Raw genomic sequence first — 25,197 nt, 5'->3', positions numbered from 1 at the left:
GGGGTGTCACCCTCCCAAGGTGTGGCTGCTGCCTGTGCACACAGCCTTGCTCCCGGCAGAGGGAGTGATCAGGTAGGGGGCTCAGCAGTCAGTGCCCCAGCAGTCCTGGACCCCCGTAGAACCTGTTTGTGCTCCTCAGCCCCAGCACACTGACCAGGAGCCCCAAGAGCCCCAGGTCTTGGACTGCAGGGCTGTCCCTGCCTAGAAGCTCCTGGGTTCTAAGCTTTTTCCTGCCACATCCCCAGTCTCCGGGAGGAAGGCACTGGCGCCCCCTGCTGGCCATCACAGGCTTTGACCTTTGACCTTTGCGCTGGGCCCAGCCAGGAGCAGAGACACCCACCTCTCCAGGGCTCGGACCTAGGGTGCCATCCCATTCCCCAGGGCCTCTGGAGCTAGGGAGCTCTGGCTGCTGGCCAGGTTGCTGGGCCTTGACCAGGCTGTCCCAGGCTCTGCTGGGGTCAGTGCCAGATGCCACCGGACCACCTGGGTCAGAGGCTCTCTGGCCCCCACCCCACAGAGGGAAGGACAGCTGGGACCAAGACCCCAGGCCCCTGTCCGAGGTCTGCCTCTCCTCTGGGGCTCCCGCCCCACTGCTGCACACTCCTTGCCACCAGGGTTAGGATTAGGGTTAGGGAGGACAAGTGGAGGGGTCACTGCAGGAGCAGCTGCCTGGGTGCCAACTGCCTGGGTCCCCAGTGTCAGGGGCTGTTAGCACAGCCCCACCTGCTTTCCTGTTCCCTGCTGCTCCTGTCTTCTTTACTGGAGACCAGGAGAGGGAGGCAGAAGACCCTCTCCAGGAACGGGGAGCAGCGAAGAGACCCTATGACCTGCAGACTGGAGCTTGGGGCCCCTCAGAGACACTCACACAGTGCGGTTGTGGGTCCTGCCAGCACCTCGCACAACCCTGCTGTGGGGCTATGCTGCCACCTACCGGCCTGGTTCCCAAAATGCAGCCCGGGTGAGCCCTGAGGTTACAGGTGCCTCGGATTTCAGGACTGCATGGGAGCAGGGTCTGTTCCGTGGGTAAGCGCTCTGAGGAATGAACACAAGCACTGAGTGCTGGGCAGTGATGGCACTGGACACTGCCCAGTGGGAGCAGGGGCGCCTCCCAGGTTGACAAGGTCTATCGAGAAAGGAAAGCCCAGTGGTGTCAGGCCAACCTAGTCCCTGGGTCAGTGAGTGCTGAGGAGGCCAGGAAAGGATGACCCTGGACTTGGAGAAGGACAGGGTGTTGGTGGAGAGGGAGCAGGGTCCACTGTGTCATGACAGCCTGTGGGCTGGGGCTGATGGCAGTCTGTCCCCTGCTTGACGGGGAAGAAGGCAGGTGGAGCAGGGACCCACGGGGCTTCTCAGGGAACATATTGGCTGGCAAAGGTGTTCGGATCCAAGGGTTCTGGAAGAAAGGGAGGGGCACAGGACAAGTGGGCAGGTCAGAGGTTAATGGCCACTTGGAAAACTATGGCTCCTGTCAGCAGGCAAGGAGAAGCCCCTCACTGCACGTAGCACACTGGGTTTCCAGCACACATGGGCTGCTGAGGTCCGAGCTGTGGCCATGTGGTCCCACTGTGGGCAGGGTCAGCACCCCACAGAAGCTGCTTCCTATGGAAGAGCTCCTGGAGAGACAGCCTGGTGGACAGCAGGCCAACTGGGTGGAGGAAGCGCTGTGTGCCTGGATGCCCCCGGACCAGCCCACAGCTGTTCCTTCCCAAAAGCGTGGCCAGGTGACACATGAGACCTTGCTGCCTCACCCTAAGATAGATTCCTGTGGGCTGAGCTCTGAGGCCACAGGATACCCTGCCTGACACAGGGGACAGCGCACACATGAAGCGGAAGAAAAGCAGTGCACATGTGTTGGTGCAAGGAGAGGATGAGCAAGGGTGGCAGAGAAAGAATGGGAGAACGTGGAAGCCCATGCGGCTGAGAGCTCGTCCATGCCCCCCGCAGGCTGGTGGAGGAGTTTATGCTGTTGGCCAACATGGCGGTGGCCCACAAGATCCACGGCGCCTTCCCTGAGCAGGCCCTGCTGCGCCGGCACCCCCCGCCACAGACCAAGATGCTGGGCGACCTGGTGGAGTTCTGTGACCAGATGGGGCTGGCCGTGGATGTCAGCTCTGCCGGCGCCCTCCACGTGAGTGCAGGGGAACAGGTGGCATCTCGCAGCCCTGCTGGAGGAGAGGACAGGAAGCCTGGGAATCAGGGCTATCCTGGCCTCTGTGTTCTCTCTCCAGGGTCCCTTCCCCTGTGACCAGGTCTCCCCTGAAGCTGGGAAGAGGCCGCAGGGGGCAGGCCTGAGTCACAGGAGGCCCTAGTGGGAGGGGAGGGAGGCTGCAGAGGGTGCCAGGCCAGGCCTGGCTGATTTTTGGCCCAAAGCCTTGGGGCCCAAGCAGAGGGGCCAGGGTCCCTGGAAGCCAGGAATGGTTCCGATAAGAACAGTTCGGGATGCTTTGTGCCTGGAACTAGGCCTCGTGGGGCTGAGGACCCTAGGATCCTGGCTCTAATCCCACAGGAAAGGGGACTTCTCAAGCTTGCACTACAGAGCCCTGGGTGCCCCACATCAGAAAGCTGGGCATCCTTCTGCCCAGGTAGCCACTGATCCAGACCCAGAATGGGCCACAGGCTCTGGGCTCTGCCTGCCCCCAGTGCAGCCATCCGAATCCTTCCCTGGAGCGCATCAGGTAGCCAGCAAGGGACAGAGGCCTAGAGCCACTCCCCAAGCCTGGCTCCATCTCATCTGCGTTTCCGGGTTTGCTTCTAGAAAAGTCTAACAAAAATATTTGGAGATGACAAGTACTCATTGGCCCGAAAGGAGGTGCTGACCAACATGTTCTCCCGGCCCATGCAGGTAAGGACGGGCTGCTTCATCCTCGCTGTGCCCAGGCCCCTGTGGGACCGAGAGAGGCACAGGGACACTCCTGGGGGCAGGAGGATGCACAGGCGGGCCCAGGACAGTGTGCTCCGAGCTCAAGCTCCTGGCTGGTCTGACCTGGGCTGGCCAGTGACCCCAAGTGGGAGAACAGGTCCCAACCTCCACGCCAGCCACAGAGTTTAGCTGGGACAAATGATACCTCTGGCTGGGCTCGGCCCCAGCAGCAGAGTGACCTGAGAACAAGACCACCACTAAGGACTGTTGAGCAGCGGGCAGCAGGGCCACATGCACCAAGAGCCTGGCCCGACCTGGCCCAGACAGAGACAGCCACTTTCCAGGTCTCTGTTCTTGAGAGTGAGGGCTCAGCCAGCCACAGCCCATTTTCTTTTCTGATGCCTGGGAGCTCTACTAGGAATGAAAAGCACCCCACTCCGCTGCCCTGCAGGCTCTGCACCACATGTCCTCAAGCCAGGAGCTGCACAGAGCTCAAAGAGACTCTATTCTGGCTGCCAGCGAGCAGAGGCTGCCCCACCCTACCTAGGATCCAACAGCAGCCAGAGGCTCGGTCCCTGGTGCTTCTGTGCTTGGGCCACGCCACACATGGGGCAGAGCCCGGACAGGGCAATAGCAGCAGGGGCACCAGGGCGGGGCAGTGGAGCCAGGTCCTAAGCACTCTGCTGAGGACACCAGGGCTGGTGGTCACTGCAGGAAACCGCTCTCCAACCACATTCTCCCAGACAGCTTCACCAGCCAGGAGGGCATGGGCCCTTCTCCCCCACACCCCAGCTTGTCCAGGCAGTCAGCCACTGCTGAGACCAGGACCCAAACGGCGTGTGTGGAAGGCTGCGCCTTTTCCACCAGCAACAATCCTCTACCCAGCACGACCCAGAGCCCAGCAGATGCTGGGAGAGAAGCGAGTCAGGAGCTGCATGGTCCCAGTCCCGCCAGCTGGGCCTCGGGTTCTGGGGCCCAGTACATGGAGCAGCGTAGGCCACAGCTTGGCCAGGCACTCCTGGACAAAGGCGCTCCCTGTTTAGGGCCTGCACCAGGTCTAGGCTGAGCTAGGGCTGGGTCCCCAGGGAGGCTTGCACCTCCCTGCACCCCACCCAAAGCCTTGCCCTAGGCTCTTTTGGCCCCAGGGCAGGTGGGGGGGGGGGGCGGAAGGGGTGGCTGACTTCCCCCCTTGGCTGGTGTACAGGGGCACAGGATACAGCGTACAGATGTGGCCACAGGCTTTGTGCCAGGTGGGATTCAGTCACCTCCCATTCTGGCCAGGTGGTGACCTTGGCTTTGCGTCCCCTAAGACATCGTTCCAGCTGCCTCAGCTTCTGCTTGACCCCCAGCCCTGGCCAGCGTGGCCCCTGGTGTCCCTGTGCCCTGTCCTGAACCACAGCCCCATCCCAGGAGGGGCAGACCAGAAAGCACCTGCCTACTCTTTTCTGCCAGGGACCCAGTGGCACAGGCCCTGGGAGGAGGAGGCTGCTCAGGGTCCTGAAAGCTCCTAGCACCCCCTCCCCTGCAAAGCCAGGGCTGTCTGGGTGGTTTGGGGCGAGGCCACCACGCACCTGGAGCAGAGCGGGGTCTGCGCACCTCACGTGCGACGTGCCCGGGTGCCAAGCCCTGTGCAGCCTCCCCGGTCTGCCCGCGGGGTCTCCCTGAGTGCCAGAGGTCTCACATGCCACACACGTGCCGCCCGCAGATGGCGCTGTACTTCTGCTCAGGGGTGCTACGGGACCAGGCGCAGTTTCAGCACTATGCCCTCAACGTGCCTCTCTACACACACTTCACCTCCCCCATCCGCCGCTTCGCCGACGTCCTGGTGCACCGGCTCTTGGCCGCGGCGCTAGGTAAGGCGCCTGTGTACTCAGGGCCACCCACGCGAGTTGGGCAGCCGAGCGCGGGGGCGCCAAGGCCCCGGCCACCGGTCACCCGCCCGGCCCTTCTTCCCAGGCTGCGGGCAGCAGCTGGAGGTAGAGCCTGACGCCCTGCAGAAGCAGGCTGACCACTGCAATGACCGCCGCATGGCGTCCAAGCGGGTGCAGGAGCTCAGCACTGCGCTCTTCTTCGGCATCCTGGTCAAGGTAAGTGCCCATCCCCCGCCTCCCACCCCTGGGGCACCTAAGGGCCCAGAGGACCCCAGACTGGAGCACTGTCCACTGCAGGAGAGCGGGCCCTTGGAGTCCGAGGCAATGGTGATGGGAGTCCTGAACCAAGCCTTTGACGTGCTGGTGCTGCGCTTTGGGGTGCAGAAGCGTGTCTACTGCAATGTGAGTACCACAGGGGTGCCACCCGCCCAGCCCTGCTCCCCTACTGTCCCCTGCCTGTGGGAGAGGTGGGCTGCGGAGCTCTGCCATGTCCGTGCTGAGCTCTAGGTAGCGCTGACCCCAGGCAAGCCCAGTGGCCCTGCCAAGTCACCCACTAGGCCCGTGTGGGATGGGGACGCTTTCCCCAGGACCTGGCACCCAGAACAGGCCTGGCCATGATCAGCAGAGAGGGCAAAGGCCAGGGGAGACTGTGCTGCCCTGCAGAGGAGGAAGAGCCCTGCCCAGCCTGATGCCTGCCCTGGGCTACCCTGAGCTCAGCGCCTGCTGGTGAAATAGCACAAAGATGGCCTGGCCTGCACCGGAGGTCACTGCAGGGGACCAAAGGCCAGGTCCGGGCCAGCACTGCCATCCCCAAGCCCATGGGGCTGCGGGGGATTCGAGAGCCCCACTCCTGGTTCTGGCTCTCGGTCCCCCTCAGATGGGGAGAAGCAGAAGCCAGGTTGGGGTGGCCCTGTCCCAGGGCAGAGGACACCCCCAAGCCCAAGGCTGTAGGTTAGGAAGCGACACCCTAGGCCTGAGGCCTGAGGTGCTGGCGTGTGCACCTGCAGGCCCTGGCGCTGCGGTCCTATCACTTCGAGAAGGTGGGCAGGAAGCCTGAACTCACACTCCTGTGGGAGCCCGAGGACCCTGAGCAGGAGCCAGTGCGGCAGGTCAGCACCTCACTTGTGCCCTGTGTCCCTGCCCATAGCCACACCCTCACACATCTCCTACAACCCTCACTGGGGACCCCCATGGGCAGAGGCTGGTAACTGGGGGGGTCCTGTGGGAACCTGACAAGGGCCCCAGACCTCTCACCCTGTGCTCACCGAGAGCAGCCTCACCTGGCCACCCAGTCCTTGATGTCCCCCACTATCCCCTGCTAACCCCCAGCTGTGTACACAGTACCCCTGGCCCCTCTGCCTCCCCAGGCTTTGACCTCAGGCCCCTTCTTTGTGTCCCCTGCCCCTGGTGTCTCGGCCACAGGTCATCACCGTCTTCAGCCTGGTGGAGGTGACCCTGCAGGCGGAGGCTGCAGCCCTCAAGTACAGGGCCATCTTGAAGCGACCGAGCCCCGAGGGCTGTCCAAGCCTAGAGGGCCAGGAGCCAGAGCCAGAACCCTAGGATGTGGAGCCCAAGGCCTGAGCCGGCCAGAGCACCTGTCCTGTTCACCTGTGGTTTTTAGGAAAAGGACCTTTTGACACCAAAGGGGACTTTTAATTTGGTTTTTAACAACTCAGGGGTTTGTTTTTATTTTTATTTTTGCATCTCAGTTTTAAAAAAAAATGAACTGGAAGGGAGCAGGTGGGACAGGGTGGAAGGCTAAGGCCTGGCCAGCGTGTCCCCCAACAGGGAGCACCCTGGTCCCTGGAGACCAGGCCATGCCACCCCCACCCCCTGCCTGGGACCAGGGTCAGCCAATCAGTGTCACGGAATAAAATCAAGTGTGAAGCACCCTGTGCGGAAGCCCAGAGCCTGGCTCAGGGTCCACCCACACAGCCAGGCCAGGGCCAGTGTCCCTGGCCCCTTCCTGTCCACTGCAGGGTGATTCACAGCTGGCCATGTGGCCAATCACCACAGAGTTGTGTCATCTGTATGCATGGCGCTGGGTCACCATCACCCTGCACTGGGGCTGTGTCCTCGCCCTGCCACTAACTTCCATTTCAGTCGTCGCGCTGGAGCCCCCACAAAGCTGCACCACACCCCATGATGAGAGCTCATGTCGTAGGACAGGGTGTGGCTGGGTCTGGAGGGGAGATGCCTTCTAGCCGCCTGCCACTGATGGGGTCCAGCTCCGGAAACCCCGCCTGGCACCTGAGCACCCTCAGGGACCCAAGGCATAGACAGGCCACCAACAGCCTCGCCCTGCACTCCTTCCCTCTGGCTGGACAGGCAAGGCTAGCATCTCTGGGGCATCAGGAAGTGGAGTGAAGCCATGGCTCCACTGCACCCTTTCCCGAAGTGCCACCCCTAAGACATCCCCTCTGCCTGTCTCCAGAACCTTCCAGAACCTTCTGGGAGCAGCTATAGGAAGAGGGGAGAGATGGTGTTTGGGGGAGAGGCCCTCTGCATGCTTCCCGGCCCAGGCAGTCCAACTGTGTGGCCCAAGAGTGACTGCCCTATCACTAACACCGTGCCACTCCCATCAGCCCCAGGCTGTCCCTGTCCCCAGGGGTCTCCACAGTGATCAGCCAAGAGCAGCCGAACTGGCATGAGGAAGCCTTTTGCTTGTGCTTCATGGCGCTAGGACATGATGGCACCCAGAAGCTGTGGAACCCAGCTGCTTCCATGTGACAGGAAGGAAAGTCCCCCACAGGGACACAGGTCTCCTCCTGTGGTGGCAGCCAGACTTCCAGCTATGACCAGGGCTCGGGTGCCTCCCTTCGCATAGCCAGCCCTTGCAGCCAGGCATGGTGGGCACACATGGCATCCAGCACTTTGGAGGCTGAGGCAGGAGGATCACCCTCAGTTCGAGACCAGCCTGGGCTCCTCAGTGAGTCCAAAGCCAGCCCAAACTACACAGCGAGACCCTGTGTCACAAAGACAAAGCAGATGGCCCAACAGCCTCCTGACCCTGGAAAGTGGGGTCCTTTTTCCTCGTTCATTCAGTGGCGACTGTAGCAGAGGCTCCCAAAGCACTCCTGTGATCCCCAAGCTAGAGAGGCTGAGGCAGGAGGATCACTACAATCTTGGGGCCTGCAGAACTACATATTGAGGCTGTCAAGAAACCAAAAAGAATAAATGCGTTACACTCGGCTCCCAGTACCAGGCGAGCAGGCTGTTACCAGAGGGCTGCTGATGCTGGTTCTGCAGAGCGGGGTGAGCAGAAGCGCTCTCGCCAGGACGGGGCAGGCACCCAGCCAGGCCCTGGGTACTATGGTTGTGCCAAGTGGATGCTAGGACCACAGCACCTTGGCCCTGCTGGCCCCAGAAATAGCAGAGGGGAGCGACCTGCCGGGATTGAGGCAGATGGTGTCCCGAGAGTTTGGAGAGAGCACAGGCCCCGCCAGGGTGCCATGACTTCCGTGTAAGGAGCAGGGCCAGGGCATCTGCACAGAGGTTGGGGGCGGCTGAGACAGCTTCAAGGGGTGAGATGGGGTCTGTGGGCAGCAACAGGGCGGCCCCGACCTCAGTCCTCCTGTCTCACTGCCTCGAATGGCTGGCGATCACATTTATACAGGAAAACCTTTTTTGGGGGGAAGTGGTTTTGAGACAGGGTCTTACTGTGTGGTTCAGGCTGGCCTTGAACTGAAGCAGTTCTCTGCCCAAGCCTCCCAAGTGGTGGGATTTCGGCCTGCCACCACCACATCTGCAATCTCTCTTTCAGCTGGTTCAGTGGCACGTGTCTGCAATCCCAGGGCCTGGGAGGCTGAGACAGGAGGATCTCAAATCTGAGCCCAGTTTCAGTAACTTAATGAAACCCTAGCTGAAAAATACAATGGGACTGGGGGTGTCGTTCAGTGTGAAGGCCCTGGGTTCAGTCCCTACTGCCACACACAGTCACAAAGGATCTAAGTGACCCCTAATCACAGGGAGGGTGGCGAGATGGGAAAACACTGGTCTTCACACCCACACCACACTCCTCCTTAAGAAGTGGGGACCTCACAATAGCTGCAGAAACCTGGAATCCTTGTCGCTCCCTGTATCAGAACAGGCCCTGTTTGTAGGACACGCCCATGGCTTGGGGCTGCAGGGACAGGCCTGGTGGCTGCCAGCCCACAGCCACTGCCAAAGGACCTTGGGATGACACAGGGAGATGCAGTGCCAACCTGCTAGATGCCGGCTCCACAGAACTTGAGTTCCCGCAGGTCAAGGAACAGGTTCTGAGGGACGACCAAGGCTAAGAGCAGGGAATTTTCCCAGGGGGAATGGCTCATGAGAGACAGGGGGGACCCAGGAGTGGGTTGCCAGCCGCCCGCCTCTCAAAGGCAGTTTCATAGAGCACAGTCAGGAGGTGGGTACAGCTCAGGGCAACCTGCAGTCACCCAGATCACAGGGGCAGCCACCCAGGTAATGGTCCACTGGGGAAGCCAGGCACAGAGCACGCGTGCATGGGAGGAGCACGGACGTTTTTAGGGAGAGATAGGTCAGGAGGGCCTGGTCACCCACCTGGGTGGCTGACGCCTTCTAGGCCGTTGGACCAGACTGTGTGCATCACTTGTCCCCTGGGAGGCGGCAGGCCTGGTCCCTCAGCAGATGTGGCCCCAGCCATGGTGGTGCTGCAGTCTCCTCCGTCCTGGGTCCCTCGAGGCCGGCTCTGCCTGCCCGCCTAGGGTACTCTCACCTGACTTAGCTGTCTTGGATTCCACTGCTGTCAGCTGTGGCCCAGCCCTGACCAAGCCACCAGTGAGATCCTCGAGCAGGATTGCACTGAGAAGTGGTGCAGTGTCAGGCCTTTGGGGATAGGGTATTGTGCCTGTGGCACAGGACCACGCGGCGTAGCCTGGTGCACTAGTCCTCCCTAAGGCTGAGGCAGGAAAATCTCAAATTTGAGCCCAGCTTGGGCAATTTGGCAAGATGCAATGTCAAAAAAGAGAAAAAGAGAATGTAAAGACCTTAAAAGGCTGAAGCATTGCAGTGGTTCGATCCCCAGAACTACCAAAAAGACACCTTTGAACTGACGACTGCAGTGTGTTATTTAGGAACTGCAGTAAATACCAGAAGCGATGCAGCAGAGACAGCAATTCCCTCCTCGGAGAGAAGAGAGTGCAGGAGGCAACGGGGAAGCTTCCACAAGCCTCGCTGGTAAATAAAGCTAAAGGCTTGGGCAGAAAAGCTCTGCCTCAGCTTAACAGGCTTCCTGTTCACTCAGCACGCCACCGGTTAAGGCCAGCATCCCGCAGCTCCTGCTCCCTGAGAACTGCCGAGGGCATTAGTTTAAAGTGGCCTGTTTAAAGAGCCAGGCTACCAGCAGGAAAACCTCAGCTCTGAGCCCAGCTGGGCGAGGCCTGGGGCTCACAGGCAAGGGGTCATGGGGGCAGCGGAGAGCAGGAAGCCCACACACAGGGCACCTGTCTGCCCTTCATAGCCCTCTGTGATGCTGTCACAGGCCTGAATCCCAGCACCTGTAGGCTGAGGCAGGAAGGTCACTGAGTTCAAGGCCGGTGGTGGTGTGCTCTGTGTGGCATGAGCTGGAATTCCACATAACTGAACTCAGAATATGAACTTAAAACCTCATCGTGACATACCACCTGCAGCCTGCTCCATCTTTTTATGCATTGTTCTGGTTCCGAGATGTCTTTTCCGATAACTTATTTTTGGAGACAGAATCTCACTACACAGTTCAGGCTGGCCTCAAACTCATCAGGTATCCCAGGCTGACTTTGAACTCATACCAATCCTCCTGACTCGGCCTCCCGAGGCTGGGATTACAGGTATGCACCACCCCATTCGCTGTGCTCAGCCGCTGTTCTTTAAGAAGCTACAGGAAGCAGATTCACAGCAGGGTGTAAACCAAAGCTCATGTCCCCTGGGCTCCTGTGACTCTGGTCCAAGTGAAACTGCTGCAGGCCCCCAGTGGCCACGTGCTTCTCCTTTATGGCCACAGAGCACAGCAGTTTGCCATCGGTCACCCTGGAAGGGACTGCTAGCTGCCGGCCACCCCTGCCACCCCATGGCCGGGCCTCTGGCATCTGCACCTGGTCACCAGTGGGCTAGTGCCCCCAGGGTCACACCCTCAGGCCCTGGCGCTGTCTGCCACCCTGGTGATAGGACAGTCTCCTTCCCATCCCACCCCTGCTGCTCCTGGTAGGACTGGCCAGATGGAGACCCTGCCACAAGGGTCACCAGGAGGGGACTGTTCCGCCATTTCCTGGCTTCAGAGCCTCAGCCTGTGGCCGTGAGGAGTGCCCCATCACCCTTCCCCTGATAGCAGGGTGTGGCCACCTCTCCTTCAAGAAGGAAGCCAGGCATGGTGGCACACACCTATAATCCCAGCATTTGGGAGGCTGAGGGAGGAGAATTTTTTATATAAATTATGGCTAAAAAAACCATAAAATTTACCCTAGCCATTTTCTTTGTTTGGTTGTTTGTTTTGAGACAGGATCTCACTATGCAGTCTAGGATGGGTTTGAAATCACTATGTAGCCCAGGCTGGCCTTGAACTTACAGCAATCCTCCTGCCTCAGCCTCCCTGGTACTGAGATTACAGGGATGCACCACCAAACCCGGCCTTGGCCATTTTCAATATCCAGTTCAGTGGTATTAAGTATGAGGTATAATTTTTTAAAATATGATGTTTAAATTTTTAAAAATGTATCACAGTAAAAGATATTGCCAGTATTGCCTCTCCAAATAGTCTTTCTTCCTTCAAACACACTTATCACTCTTACAGCAGGAGCACTGTCACAAATACCAGGTAGCCACAGCAAAACCCTGTCCCCCCTCAAAAAAAAATCCCCAATGAACCAGTTCTGAGGCCCCAGGAAGAGGGAACTGAACGCAGGTCCAGGCCCTGTTTAATTTATGTCTTTTCCGCTAACGTTTCTCAAAACCCAGTTGCTCATGCATCTGCTTAATGATTTCTTGCCATAGCCACATATTACTTGCAGTGTTACTAATGTTTTTCATTAAATAATTCAGGGTTACTTCCGATAACTAGAGAAGGGTGCGTGTGACCACCACACTAGGAGACATCCAGCTCCTCCCAGCTCCCAGGCCACTGGGCTGGGCCTGGGATTTGCTTGTCCTTCTTAGGCGGGGGTGGTAAAGCTGGTGTGGTGTAAAAAATGTTCTAGAATCAACTGAAGATCCCTCCTCCAAAGACTGCAAGAGGATCAAAAAGTAACTTTCACTGGGTTTGGGCCTTGGGACTCAGTAGGCTGAGGCAGGAGGATCACTGGAGTTCTGGAACTGTTTGGGCAATTTCCTGAACACCTGCCCCTGGGTCTGGAGAAAGAAAGAGCAGTGACATCCTCTGTGCAGCTCAGTGCCATTGATGGTCCTAGGCAGGGGGCAGTTAAACTAGCCACTGTGTCACCGGAAGTTATCTGAAAGGCCTCACTCTGGACGCATGAGTTTGTCACATGAGGAAAACACTCCCTGCCTGCCGCACTGGGTGGCTTGGGAGGCTCAGCACCCCTAGTCCCAAGGCCTGGGGGATGGATGTGGCCTCCATCCAGGAACCCTAGCAGGAGGGGGACCACTAGTCAGGTGGGCCACTGACTCAAGGGCACCTGGGCCCTGCACGGCACTGACAACCCTGCACAGACTGCACCCTAAAACTCTGCAATCTCCTCTAGGTAGAGATTATGTTGCTTACACAGCTGCCCATGTTCCCTTCTAAACCATTAAAAACTAGATAAAGAGCCCTCCTGGGGTACTGGGTGTGGTGGAGCATTGCGCAGTCCCAGCACTGCATGGGGGGAGGGCTGAGACAGGAGGATCTCCACAAATTTGAGGCCAGCCTGGGCTTCATTGTGATTTCAAGACCAGCCTAAGCACACAGTAGAAACCTGTCTCTAAAAACAAACAAACAAAGGCCCTGAGAGATCCTTCCCAGAAACCACTCCTGGCTGACAGGAACCTCTCTTCATTTTATATCCTTTAAATAAATTTGCTTGCGTCTTCCCCCTTTACCTGCATTCCCATAACAACTCCACCTCTCTACAGCCCCCGGGCCAAGCCAATCTGCAGATTTCCATATCAATTTCTGTAAATTGTGATAAAACACAAAACACATACTTTACCATTTTAACTATTTCTAGCCAGGCGTGGTGGCACACACCTGTAATCCCAGCACTCAGGAGGCAGGAGCATCACTGTGAGTCTGAGGCAAGTCTGGGCCTCAAGTGAGTTGAAGGCCAGCCTGAGCTGCATAATGAGACCCTGTCTTGAATGAATGAGTGAATGAATGAATGAATGAGGTCCTTCCAGGTGCTGTGGCATACACCTAGACAGGCTGAGGTAGGATGGCCAGGAGTTCAGGGCCAGCGTGGGCTCCCTGGTGACATCATTTCAACAAAGCAAAACATAAAAACAACAGAGTTCACTATGTTATCCAGGCTAGTTTGATACTCATGCACTCAACTGATGCTCCTGCCTCAGCCTCCCAAGTAGATGAGATTTGTCACCGTGCACCACAGAAATAGCCGATGCAGAGCCTGGAGTGGAGACACAGCTTCTTCAGAGAACTCCCACTCATGGAGGCCCAGGGTAGCGGGGACAGAGGCAGGGAAGGCAGGGCACTAGGTGGGGTCAGGCCCACTGTTACAGGCAGCTGAGTTAGTTAGAAATACTCCAGGCTAGCAGACAGGGCTGGGCCGTCACAGGAGCCAGAGTGGAAATTCAGATACCTCTGACCTCTGAGGAGACAGGCACCTCCCGCTGTGGGCCAGCTCTCCAGACAAAAGGCAAAGCAAATACACCACATCCTAAGGATCCTCAGGCCAAACAGTTCTCTATCACCCAGAGTCAGTGCGTCTGTCCCCTACAGGAAGGGTCACTGCCATTCAGCCTGCCTCTTGCTACTTGACTCCCTTCCTCATTTGTTACTCATTTAATCAGTTTTATCCAAGCAATCTTACTGGTTGACCACAGTTCTGTCTCATGCCCATCTCAACCGAGTTCCCTTTTTCCTCACCTTGAACCGTCTCACCCCATGATTTTACTCTGTAAGTCCCTAGGAAAAACAGAGTCCCTGGCAATGCACTCAGGACCCCTTCTGTCTCTTCAGACAGAAGCTTTCTTTCTCTCAATAAATATATTCTGCTCTTCACCTCCACTGTTCCTAAAATTCATTCTTTGGTTTTAAAGAACATATGACCTCTTATGGGACATCTAGTGGGTGGAGAGTTTCATTCCCCTGTATCACCTGAGGCCTGTGGATGCCTCGAGGGAGGGTTGGGCAGGGCTTCTAGAAAAATGTAAATTGTGATTTAAAAGACAAAAAATTGTCTCACGTGTTTTCTATGATTTTTGGTCTGTTAGTCGATGTGTTCATCTGTATAATTATCTTGACAAAGACATAAAATCAATCTGATGCTGGCAAAAAGAAAAAAACAGGTGGAGAAGGGGGGAAAGTAGTGATTAATTCTGTACACGCACCAGTTCCTCACAATGAGTGTAATCATTATGACTGTGACCGTGTACTAATAAAAATGTTTTTAACGCTGATCAGAAACCTGCAAGCTGAGGGGTTGGCGGTGCAGCTCAGCGCCTCCTTCCACCTGCTCCAGACCCTGCACTCTATTCTAGAGCCGCACACACACAAATTACCAATCGCTTTTGATTCCTCTGGCCTTAGCTTTTTGAGACAGGGTCTCACTATGCAGCTGGGGCCTTGAACTTGAGACCCTCCCACGTCGGACTCCCAAACACGGGGGTCACCTTCGAAGCTCTGGGCTGGGCAGCAAACAACTCTGCGGCTGTGCCGCTCACCTCCAGAACTTTCTCTCCACTGCCACCTCCAAATCGCACAGTCCAGGGCAGGACCATGCAGTCCTCACGTGAGGGGCGGCCGATGTCGCCGAGGGGAGCCCGAATGCTCCCCATCGCGCATGCGCGCACATTTTTATTTAACTGTGGCAGTGGGGACCTATGCACGGGTCGCCCCCACCTCCCAGCCACTGTGGATTCTGGACCTCGGAAGCAGGTTCCTACCAGACAGATACACTCCTAAGTACCACCCCTGTTCCGGGGAACAAGGCTAAACCTCCAACAAGGACGCCAGGCTGCTGCTGCCCAGAGAGGCCCGGCAGGCTCTGGCCTGGGCGTGTGCGGTCCAGGTTCGGCCCCACCCTCTCCTGCACAATAGCCACTCCGGGCCCACATTCCTGGACACTCATCTACCCTGCCAACCCAGGCAAGCAGGCAGTTGGGGCTCAGGGCTGCCAGGTGACTCTGGGGCCGTTCCCTGCTCTTTGGTGCTCTCGGCCAAACTGGGGACTCAGTCCAAGCTGTATCCCTCAAGCCTTCTCTCTGTTCAGCACGTGGGACACAGCTGAGTCCCCCTGGCTCCTGGAATAAAGATCCCCAAAATGCAGTGTTAGTAGGGCCCAGGCAAGGGCCTAGCAGCAGGGCAAAAGCTACCGCCCAGGATGACCCAGGCCCTAACCCTTCCCTAGAGGGAAACTATGGCTCATTCTGGGTGGGCTCCAGAGCACTGACCCCTGCCCCACCCTGGTCCTAAAAACCCCAGGGGGGAGGGTGTGGCGGCTGCCCCACAATTAAAGAGTGACAGAGATTATCACCTCCAGTGGCGATATAAACCCAGGCTGCCCAAGCCGGAGCAGATATCCCTGGGTTCCAGCCTCCTCAGCTGCTGTCACCAGGCCACAGCTGCCACCACCACCACCACCACCGCCGCTGCCAAGCCACCGACACACGCTGCCGCCCCAGCCGCAGCACCCAGCACCATTCAGACATGCGGGGAGCCCAGGTGCCGCCACCCCTGCTGCTGCTGCTGCTGCTGCTGCTACTGCTGGGTCTCAAACTACAGCTGACTCTCGGCACCATTCCAGGTAATGAGGCTCCCACAAAGCCACCCAGCCAGCAGGCACCCCCACCAGACTCACCTGAACTCTCTCCCCTGGGCAGTGGAGGAGGAGAGCCCGAACTTCTGGAACCAAAAGGCAGCTGAGGCCCTGGCAGCAGCTAAGAAGCTGCAGCCCATTGACACGGCGGCTAAGAACCTCATCCTGTTCCTGGGGGATGGTGAGTGAGCGTGGGGCCCCTGAGTCCACACCAGCTCTGGGCCCAGCCTGACAGGTTTCCACCCTCAGGGATGGGGGTGTCCACGGTGACCGCCACCAGGATCCTGAAGGGACAAAAGCAGGGTCAGCTGGGTCCAGAGGCACTCCTGGCCATGGACAGGTTCCCATACCTGGCACTGTCTAAGGTGAGCAGGGGCTGGGATGGGACTGGGACTGTGACGCAGGGGAGCCCCCACAGGGGACCAGGGGCTAAGGAAGGGCACGGGGCAGTGGGCATGGGACCGGGCCTGAGCACGGCTAATGGCGTCTCTGTCCCCAGACGTACAATGTGGACAGGCAGGTGCCTGACAGTGCGGGCACATCCACCGCATACCTGTGCGGGGTTAAGACCAACTTCCAGATCATCGGCGTGAATGCCGCTGCCCGATACAATAACTGTAGCTCACAGAAGGGCAACGAGGTCCTCTCCGTGATGTACCAGGCCAAGAAAGCAGGTGGGCCTGAGGCCAGCCTTGGGGACAGGAGTGAGCCCGAGGGCCTGGGACACCCACTGAGCCTCTGTCTCCTGCAGGGAAGTCTGTGGGGATAGTGACCACTACTACAGTCCAGCACGCCTCTCCAGCCGGAGCCTACGCACACACCGTGAACCGCAACTGGTACTCAGATGCCAACATGCCTGCCTCAGCACTCCAGGAGGGCTGCCAGGACATTGCCACACAGCTTGTCTCCAACATGGACATTGACGTGAGATCAAAGGGCAGGCAGGGGCTGGGTGGAAGGCGGGACCTGTCACTGGCCAAAGTCCCCGGTGTGTTCTGCAGCTCAGCCCTGCAGGCCGCCTGGGTCTCCAGCGGCTGCAGTTGGGCTGGTGGAGGAGGCTAAGCCTGGGATAGAGTCAGGAATGGGAGGAGGGGACAGGTGGCCCTTCAGGTCCAGCTCTACCGCCCCTCATCTCTGAACACCACAGGTGATCCTGGGTGGGGGCCGAAGGTACATGTTCCCCCGAGGGACCCCAGACGCCGAGTACCCAGATGACACCAGTCAGGCAGGAGTCAGACTGGATGGGAAGGACCTGGTGCAGGAATGGCTCGCAAAGCACCAGGTGATGGGGTGCACCAGCGGGGGTCCACAGCGGGGCTGTGGGGATGGGGCCAGGGCTGTGGAGGGCCCAGGTCATGGGTCTCCTGCTCTAGACTGAGGCCTGGCTGTCCCCACAGGGGTCCCGCTATGTGTGGAACCGCACAGAGCTCATGCAGGCGTCCCAGGACCCAGCTGTGACTCGCATCATGGGTAAGCGCCCTGCCCTGGCACTCAGGTGGCCTCAACAGCCGCTGTGTGCTGTGCCCCCCACTCTGGCTACGAAACCTGGCAGTCACCCTGGGGTCCCTTGTCCCTCAGGCCTCTTTGAGCCAGAACACTTGAAATATGAAACCGACCGAAACCAGGAGCTGGAACCCTCCCTGGCAGAGATGACAGAGGTGGCTGTGCATGTGCTGAGCAGGAACTCCCGTGGCTTCTACCTTTTCGTGGAAGGTAAGTGGGGCACCTGGCACAGCAGAGCCAGGTGGGGGAGGGGCATCCAGAAAGGGGGGCATCGAATCTCTGCCCCCTTGGCCTCCACAGGGGGCCGCATCGACCATGGTCACCACGAGACCATCGCTCATCGAGCCCTGCATGAGGGCATAATGTTCGACTCTGCCATTGACAAGGCCAGCCAGCTCACCAGCGAACAGGAAACCCTGACCCTGGTCACCGCTGACCACTCCCACGTCTTCTCCTTTGGGGGCTACACCCTGCGGGGGACCTCCATCTTCGGTAGGCTGGGGACCATAGTGGGTGCTGTCAAATATGATGGCAGAGGCCTCTCAGCCTCATCTGTCCCATGGCCACACAGAGAGCCCTGTTGTGTGGGGATCCTGGGAGGGCTGAGCCAGTGACCAGGCCAGAGGTGTGGGGTGAGGCTGCCCACATGCCCAGGTGGTGGTCAGTGCGGGAACCAGTGCCCTCCTCCCTGCAGGCCTGTCACCCATGACGGCCCAGGATGGCAAGCCCTACACCTCCATTGCCTATGGAAATGGCCCGAACTTCCAGCATCCCAGGGCCTACATCACCCTTGAGGAGACCAGTGAGTGCTGGGGTCCCCAGGGGATCAGAGCCAGAGGAGGTCCAGAATGGAAGCCCGATTGTGCTGACCGTTGTGTCTCCCACTAGGCTCCCCCACCTACCGCCAGTCCGCGGCGGTGCCCCTGTCCTCGGAGACACACAGCGGCGAGGACGTGGCCGTGTTGGCGCGCGGCCCGCAGGCGCACCTCATGCACGGAGTGCAGGAGCAGAGCTACGTGGCGCACCTCATGGCCTTCGCTGGCTGCCTGGAGCCCTACACCGACTGCGGCCTGCAGCCGCCCAGCCCCACAGACGCCCCCACGGACGCTGGTCCAGACTCTGCACTGCCTTCCCTGCCGCTCCTGGCCGGGACTGTGCTATTGCTGCTGCTGGCGGCCACCACTGCGTCCTGATGGCAGGCCCCATGGGACTCCACAGGTTGTGCTGGACTCCACGGGGTGTGCATGTGTCCTCCAGTCTCACCACCCTGCCTCCAGGGGGCGCCCACTCCACGACCTCAAATGTGACCTTCCGTGCTGCATGCTCTTTGGTCTCTGCAGAACCGCCACTGCACCAGGCGAGGGCTCAGGCCACCACTCCCCAACCTGCTGCAGCTGGAGGACCCGGCTGCCTCCCTGGGGCTCCTTCCTGGGCCTGGTTTGGGAGCAAAAGCAGCAATAAAGACTGTGGGACAGCAGGACAATGTGGCACACTGGTTGTCAGCGAAAGAGGCCTGCGCGCTTTGGGGCGGGCAGGCAGGGACCGCATCCTGTTCCCTGTGAGACCTGTGTGCTGTGCCAGGCTGAGGGCTGCGTAGGGGTCTGGGGGGTCAGGCAGCAGGAGCAGCCATGGACTGACAGGACTGTGGGGCCAGGTCCCCTGCTCTGGTCTGGAGGTCGCAGGCTGCCTGCACTCTGTACCAGTTCGGTCCAGCAGAGGTGACCCTGCATGGGGCTAACAGGAACCAGGGTCGTGTCCACATGCCACGCCTGATGCTCCTTGGGATCTCCAGCAGGCCAGCAAGGGCCACCCTGGCAGATGTGGTGGTGGCTCAGGGGGACCCACGCTGCCTGCAGAGAAGCACTCAAGGTCAGCACAGGTTGCAGAGGTGCCACCCAGTCACCGTGCATCCTCATTTGCCACTGCCTGCAGCCCCTTCCTGAGTCCATCCTCGAGTCTCTGCCCGAGGGAATCTTGATCTGGGATTTGGGACCCTGGCTCCTGTGTTCCCACTCTGTAGTCTGGGACACCTCGAGCAAGGGTGGCTGCCAGGAGGACCAGAGCTTGCTCTGGTCAAGGGGATGAGGGAAGGAAAGTGTGTCCCCACCCACCCACCACCACCATCAAGGTCACAGGTAGGTGACCCGACTTAGCCTTGCCCAGCATGCACTAAGTGTTGCTGACCTAAACCCACGTGGTGTGACAGAGGCCAGTGAGGCATAGGACACAGGTCCTAACTCTCAGTGAGCCCTGCCATCCGCAAAGGCGGAGGTTACAGACCTGCCCAAAGCCAGACCCTCCAGGCAGCCTTGCCAAACTGCAGCTTTCTTTTCTTTTGGTTTTGTTTTCTCAACACATAGTTCAGGCCAACTTTGAACTCCTATTTTTTTCTCTTTTATGAAAAAATGAATTCCAATTTTAAGCATCTTTTGAATAGCTTTGAACACCAATTATAAATATCTACCTTCAAGCTAGGCATGCTGGCACATACCTGTAATCCCAGCACTGGGGAAGCTGAGCCAGGAAGATCACCCCAAGAGTTTGGAGTCAGTCTGGGCTACATAGTGAGTTTAAGGTCAGCCTGAACTACATAGCAAGATCCTGTCTCAAAAAGTAAGTATCGAGGCCAGGTGTAGTGGCACATATCTGTGATCCCAGTACTCGGGAGCCTGAGGCAAGATTGTTGTGAGTTTGAGACCAGCTTGGGCTACAAAGTGAACTCAAGAACTGCATAGAGAGATCCTGTTTCAAAAAAGTAAAAAAAAAATAAATTAAATTACAGAGAAGATATACAATCTTCCCAGGAGATCTACAGGAGCTAGATGACTCTGAAAAAAACATATTTTGACATAATCACATTTGCTGCTGGGTGTGGTGGTGCACACCTATAATGCACGCACTTGGAGCCTGAGGCAGGAGGGTCGCTGAGTTCCAGCCCAGCCTGAACTACCAGTGCATAGAGACCCTGTTGCAAAATAAAAAATAAAACCAGTCATGGATAAGCCCTCCTATAATCTCAGCAGGCAGAGAGGTTGAGGCAGAAGAATCATAACTGAGCCCAGTTTGGGTGATTCAGGGCCATAGCAAGATCCTGCCTCAAAAAATATGAAGTGGGCAGGGCTGCAGCTCGGTAGACAGGACCTGGGCTCAGTCCCCCATGCCACAAAAATAAAGGGACGCTGCTCAGTACTCACAGAGAACTCGGCCTCCAAAGGGACCAAAAGCCAAGCGGAAGCCTCAAGGACCCATCTTGATAACGCTTGGCCTTTATTTCCTAGGCGGGGCCCTAGGGGAGGCGGCGCCTGACAACCTGCTGCTCTCACAGTGGCCCATGCTGCCGTTATCAGTGCTTACATGGAAACTACATGTGGTCCCTGCTCATGCCAGAGGCCTTGATCCCACATGAGGTCCCTCGCTCCAGATCCTCGCACTCCCAGCCTGCTAGAGGCCCATCCCCGTCCTGCAATTTCTCTTTCTCTCATAGTTAAATGATGCCTCTTTCTAGCTTAGTACAAAATTAGTCTTTCCCCCTTACAAAAAAAAATACATTTTCTCTCTTTTCTTTGCAGTAGTGAGATTGCACTCTGGTCACTCTACCACTGAGGGGACTGCACCCGCCTCCACCTTCTCCCCAATCCCCACTGTCACCCCCACTCCCCAGCCTTTCTAGTCTGTGACAGGAGCTGGCAAAATTGTCCAGCCAGCCTGGAACCTGTGACCCCCCCCCCACACACACACACACACTCAGCCTCTGGAGCAGCCGGGACCACAAATGCTCAAGACACTTCCAGCCTCTCCGCCCTTCATTTTTCAGGACTGCGAGTTGAACCCAGGGCCTTCACACTAAGCTGTGAAGGCCTCTTTCTTAGAAAGATTCTCCCTACACAGTTCAGGCTGGCCTTGAGCTCACTTTGTAGCCCACGTTAGACTTGAACTTGCAATAATCATCTGCCTCAGTTTTGTTTTGTTTTTTTAATTTGGAAACAGTCTCAATATGTAGCCCAGGCTGGCTTTGAACTTGCAGTGATCCTGCCTCAGCCTCCCGGGTGCTGGGGTTACAGGCACGCGCCACCGTACTGGTTGAAACACTAAATTTAAATTGGAGACATTAAATCACTAGATTGGCCCAGATTGGGTTCGTCCAAACTTTCAGTCCTCCTGCCTCAGCCTCCCAGAGTGTAGGATTATAGGGGTTCACCACACCTGGATTTATTTTATTTTGTTTTTTAGTTTTGAGACAGGGTCCAGCTATGTATTCCAGATGGTTTTCAACTCACTACCTAGATCTCTCAGCCCTCCTGCCTCAGCCTCCCAGAGTGGTGGAATTAGAAGCATGCACCACCACTTCCCTCCAGCCCCTCTTTTTTTTTGAGATAGGGTCTCACTGTAAAGTTCAGGCTGGCCTCAAGCTCAGTGACCCTCCTGCCTCACCCTCTCAAGTGCTGTTATAGATGTGTGCCACCACACCCAACTGCTACTGCCTCTTAGATCCAATCATAGGCAGACATCCTAGTGATTTTATCTAATTCTAATCCTTCCCAAAGGCCCCACCTCTAAATATCACTATCAACATCAATTAAATTCCACCTTTTTTTTTGAGACAGGGTTGCACTACATAGCCCAGTTTGGCCTCAAACTCAAATTGATCCTCCTGCCTCAGCCTCCTAAGTGCTGGGGTTACAAGTGTGTGCACCACACTTGGGTTGTCCACCCTTTTTACACTTATCAGAAGGGAATTAAGCTTAACACATGTACCAGGTCTGGTGGCACACACCTATAATCCCAACCCTGGGAAGGCTGAGACAGGAAGATCACCATGAACTGGAGGCCAACCTGGACTGCATAGTGGGCACTGTCTCAAAAAACTAAGGGAAGATATTTTTTAACACATGACATGCTGTAGTCTCTCCCCAAATTGTGTCAATCTTTCACCTTCACATGTGAGCCCTTAGCCCTTGGGGACGTTCAAACCATTGCACAGTCTTCCCTGGGGAGCAAGTTCTCAGGGTCACATTTCTCTCTTGCAGCCGCTGTAACCAGTAGTTTGGGACACGTTGCCATAGGGCTCTGGGAAGCTCCTCTGGTCACCATCATTGCTGATGGTGCTGCAGTTCTGAGCTCTCCTTATCAAAACCAAACTGCAGCCGTTGGGCCTCCGTACTGAGCCCCTTGCCCACCCTTTTGTATTTTTTATTTCTAGGTGGGGTCTCCCTGAGTGGCTGAGTTGCCCAGGGTAGCTTTGAACTTTGCATCCTCCTGCCTCAGCCTCCCAGAATGCCTCAGTGACAGCCTGCAGCAGCAGAGCCAGCTGCTTTCCGGAGCTCTCTGCTCCCACACAGGGCTGTCGTCTAGGCTCCCTAGGACTGAGGTGTGGGCCTTGGCCCGAGCAAGCTGTCTCACTTTCTCATCTGTGTCCTAGCTGCAGTGATCTGTGTGCAGTGACCTTTGCAGCTGCTACAATTGTTACCGCTTTGGGGATGCTGCAAGCTGTACCCCAGAAGGTGGTGAGCCCCACGTGTGTGTTCCGAGCTCCCCACCAGTGCCTCCCTGTTCCCTAGATGGAGCCACATGGGAATCAGGCCACTTAATAGCTCCACAGTGGCTCTACGTGTTCAAGGCCCCACCTCTCTCACCGTAAATCAAAAGCGCCAGTCACAGTGGTGCCTGCCTGAAATCCCAGCACTGAGGCAGGAGGCTAAGGCAGGAGGATCCCCTCGAGTCTGAGCCCAGTGTGGGCTACATAGTAAGAACCTGTCTTAAAAAATCAAAAACTACTGAAGATCATTGTGCTGACCAGGAGACACCCAGATATCGCTGGCATCATAGAGAAGGGCCCCACAGGCTGGAGCTCCCGAATCAGCAGAAGCGGGTCACGGAGGACTGTAGCTCATCCACTCACCACACGGCTTCCTGAATAACCACGCTCACTGCGAGAGGAAACGTCGCTTCTCCGGACAGTGCACGTGGCCTTGCAGCTGTCATGGAGCTGCACGGAGAGCTGTTGTCCTGCCCGATGACAAAATCCAGGCTGCAGTGGAGTGAGGGGTCCTTCAGACTGAGACATCTTCTTACTCCTGCCCGAGCGCTGGGGAGGTGGAGGTGGGCAGAGGCCCTGAGGCTGAGCCGCACCGCACCCCGCCCACAGGACTGAGCTGTATAGACGGGGTTCTTTCTAGGGATCCACAAATGCAGTCGTTTCTTCCGAAAAAATTACTTCAAAACCTACTGCCAAGTTTCCCCATGTACTGGCCTGTGCCACTACACAGTGCATTCAAGGCCAGTCTGAATTACACAGCAAGAGTGGCCTAAAATAAATAAATAAATGAAATAAAAAGATCTATCCAGAAAATAGACTTGAAAACTAGAGATCAACAAAATGCCAGCCCCAATCTGCCTGTCCCCTGTCCCCATCTAATCTGCAGTCACGTTTTCTGGCTCAGTGGCTACTATGTAAGACATATTTGCTTGGATTTTTTTTTTTTTTTTTTTTGGAAACAGGGTCTCACCATGTAGCCCAGACTGGCCTAGAACTCTTGGCTATCCTGCCTCAGCCTCCTGAGTGCTAGGATTACAGGCATGTGCCACCATGCCCACAAGGCAAGTATTTTTGATCTCCAGTCTTTATTTTTTTTCTTTCTCATCTTTTTGAAACAGGGATCACTATGTTCAGGCTGGCGTTAAACTCCCTTAAGTAGCCCAGGCCAGCCTTTGACCCATGACAATCCTCCTGCCTCAGCCTCTGAGTGCCTCCAAGCTTGACTGTCTAGCTTTTTTTTTTTTTTTTTTTTTGGTCTTTTGAGACAGGGTCTCATGCTTTGCAGTTCAGGCTAGACTTGAGCTCACTTTGTAGTCTAGGCTAGTCTTGAACTCCCAGGGATCTTCCTGCCTCAGCCTCCCGAGTGCTGGGATTACTGGCATGAACCACCATGCCTAGCTTGACTGTATTGCTTTTAAAATGCTAGGGTTCATCTGAGCCATGGTGAGTCTTCGTGCAGTGGGGGCCTGGCAGCTGCTGACTGAGCACAGTGCTCCCAACCTGTGACCATTGATTAAACTAAGACCACAGAGTTTGCCACTTGAGTTCATCTTTTTACCAAAGGGGACCTGTGCTCCTGCCTACTGGTGTGGGCTATGCAGGGCCCAGGCCGCTGCTCCTGATTGCTCCAGGACCGCCCGGGTGGCCCACACTGTTGTGCAGTCAGCTCTGCAGTGCTGGGCACCTTTCTTCTGATCTCTCAGCTCCTCTGAGGCGAGCCTCGGCAGAGCTGGAATCTAACCCTAACCCTAAGGCTTCAGCTAGAGTTCTCCTCTGCCTGTGGCTCACATCCTACAACTGAGCCTCAGCCCCAGGTCAAGGTCACCTCTGTGTAGGGAGACAAGGGCACCAAACACAGAGAGAGCCCAGTGGAGGCCAAGCAAAGTTAGGGGGTGGTGTTCAAGGTACTGAGGGCAGGATCCAGACAATCTCTGTCATGGCAGCTGGGAGGGTGCAGGCGGGGACCAAGACCTGCGGTGGCAGGAACCCTGGGCCCCAATCCCTGAAGTAAGGATGCATGGGGAAGGCATCGGGGACTCCCTTGCTGTCCCCAGCCAGTGTTCCCAAGCTCCCAGGGTGGTGGCAGATGTCTAGCAGGTACTCTCGGGCACTGTCTTTCTCCCCAGATTGACCAGGATGGGCTCACCCTGCCAGAAAAGACCCTGTACCTGGCTCAGGACAAAGAGAGCGAGAAGGTACCAGCCTGCTGGGGCTGCAGAGCAGCCTGAGCCCAGAATGGGGGTGGGGGCATCCCCGGGCTCCACTGCCCCCCTTGAGGAGCCCCGCCCCACACAGGTCCTGATGGCCTATAGGGTGTTCATAGAGTGCCTGCTCAGCCTGCTGGACCCCGACTCCGTGCAGCAGAAGGCTCAGGAGATCCTGCATCTGTAGCGGCAGCTGGCCAATGTGAGCCACACTGGGCGGGGGCTGGGGCTGGGCTGGGTGGGGCAGAGGCCTGGGCAGGACCCAGGCTGGGGCGCTCAGAGGAGTCTCCTCCCCAGATCACCATGTTAGACTAAG

At 57.3% G+C, this 25,197-nt stretch overlaps 2 protein-coding genes across 4 annotated transcripts in view; both read left to right on the top strand.

Annotated features, from left to right (window-relative positions):
* Positions 1–6,746, top strand: part of Dis3l2 (DIS3 like 3'-5' exoribonuclease 2) — a 266,965-nt gene extending 260,219 nt beyond the window's left edge. For all 3 annotated transcript variants that reach the window (XM_063237106.1, XM_003474416.4, XM_013157595.2), the window contains 7 exons: positions 1,945–2,128; positions 2,756–2,842; positions 4,566–4,713; positions 4,817–4,947; positions 5,029–5,133; positions 5,739–5,840; positions 6,154–6,746. In XM_063237106.1, the coding sequence (XP_063093176.1) occupies positions 1,945–2,128; positions 2,756–2,842; positions 4,566–4,713; positions 4,817–4,947; positions 5,029–5,133; positions 5,739–5,840; positions 6,154–6,291 (895 nt within the window). In that variant the 3' untranslated portion in view covers positions 6,292–6,746. The remainder of the gene's footprint in view (positions 1–1,944; positions 2,129–2,755; positions 2,843–4,565; positions 4,714–4,816; positions 4,948–5,028; positions 5,134–5,738; positions 5,841–6,153) is intronic.
* An 8,883-nt stretch (positions 6,747–15,629) lies between these two features.
* LOC100724954 (alkaline phosphatase, germ cell type) lies at positions 15,630–18,618 on the top strand. Its single transcript, XM_003474415.3, has 10 exons — positions 15,630–15,819; positions 15,888–16,003; positions 16,138–16,312; positions 16,390–16,562; positions 16,786–16,920; positions 17,036–17,108; positions 17,217–17,351; positions 17,442–17,633; positions 17,836–17,943; positions 18,030–18,618. The coding sequence occupies exons 1-10, from the start codon at positions 15,630–15,632 to the stop codon at positions 18,332–18,334; spliced, it is 1,602 nt and encodes a 533-aa protein (XP_003474463.2). The 3' UTR covers positions 18,335–18,618.
* The last annotated feature ends 6,579 nt before the right edge of the window (positions 18,619–25,197 follow it).

This window comes from Cavia porcellus, unplaced genomic scaffold, assembly GCF_034190915.1.
Source record: "Cavia porcellus strain 051 isolate PalLab524CR breed Dunkin Hartley unplaced genomic scaffold, mCavPor4.1 scaffold_26, whole genome shotgun sequence".
Taxonomy (NCBI): domain Eukaryota; kingdom Metazoa; phylum Chordata; class Mammalia; order Rodentia; family Caviidae; genus Cavia; species Cavia porcellus.
This window is presented reverse-complemented; position numbering and strand designations above follow the sequence as displayed.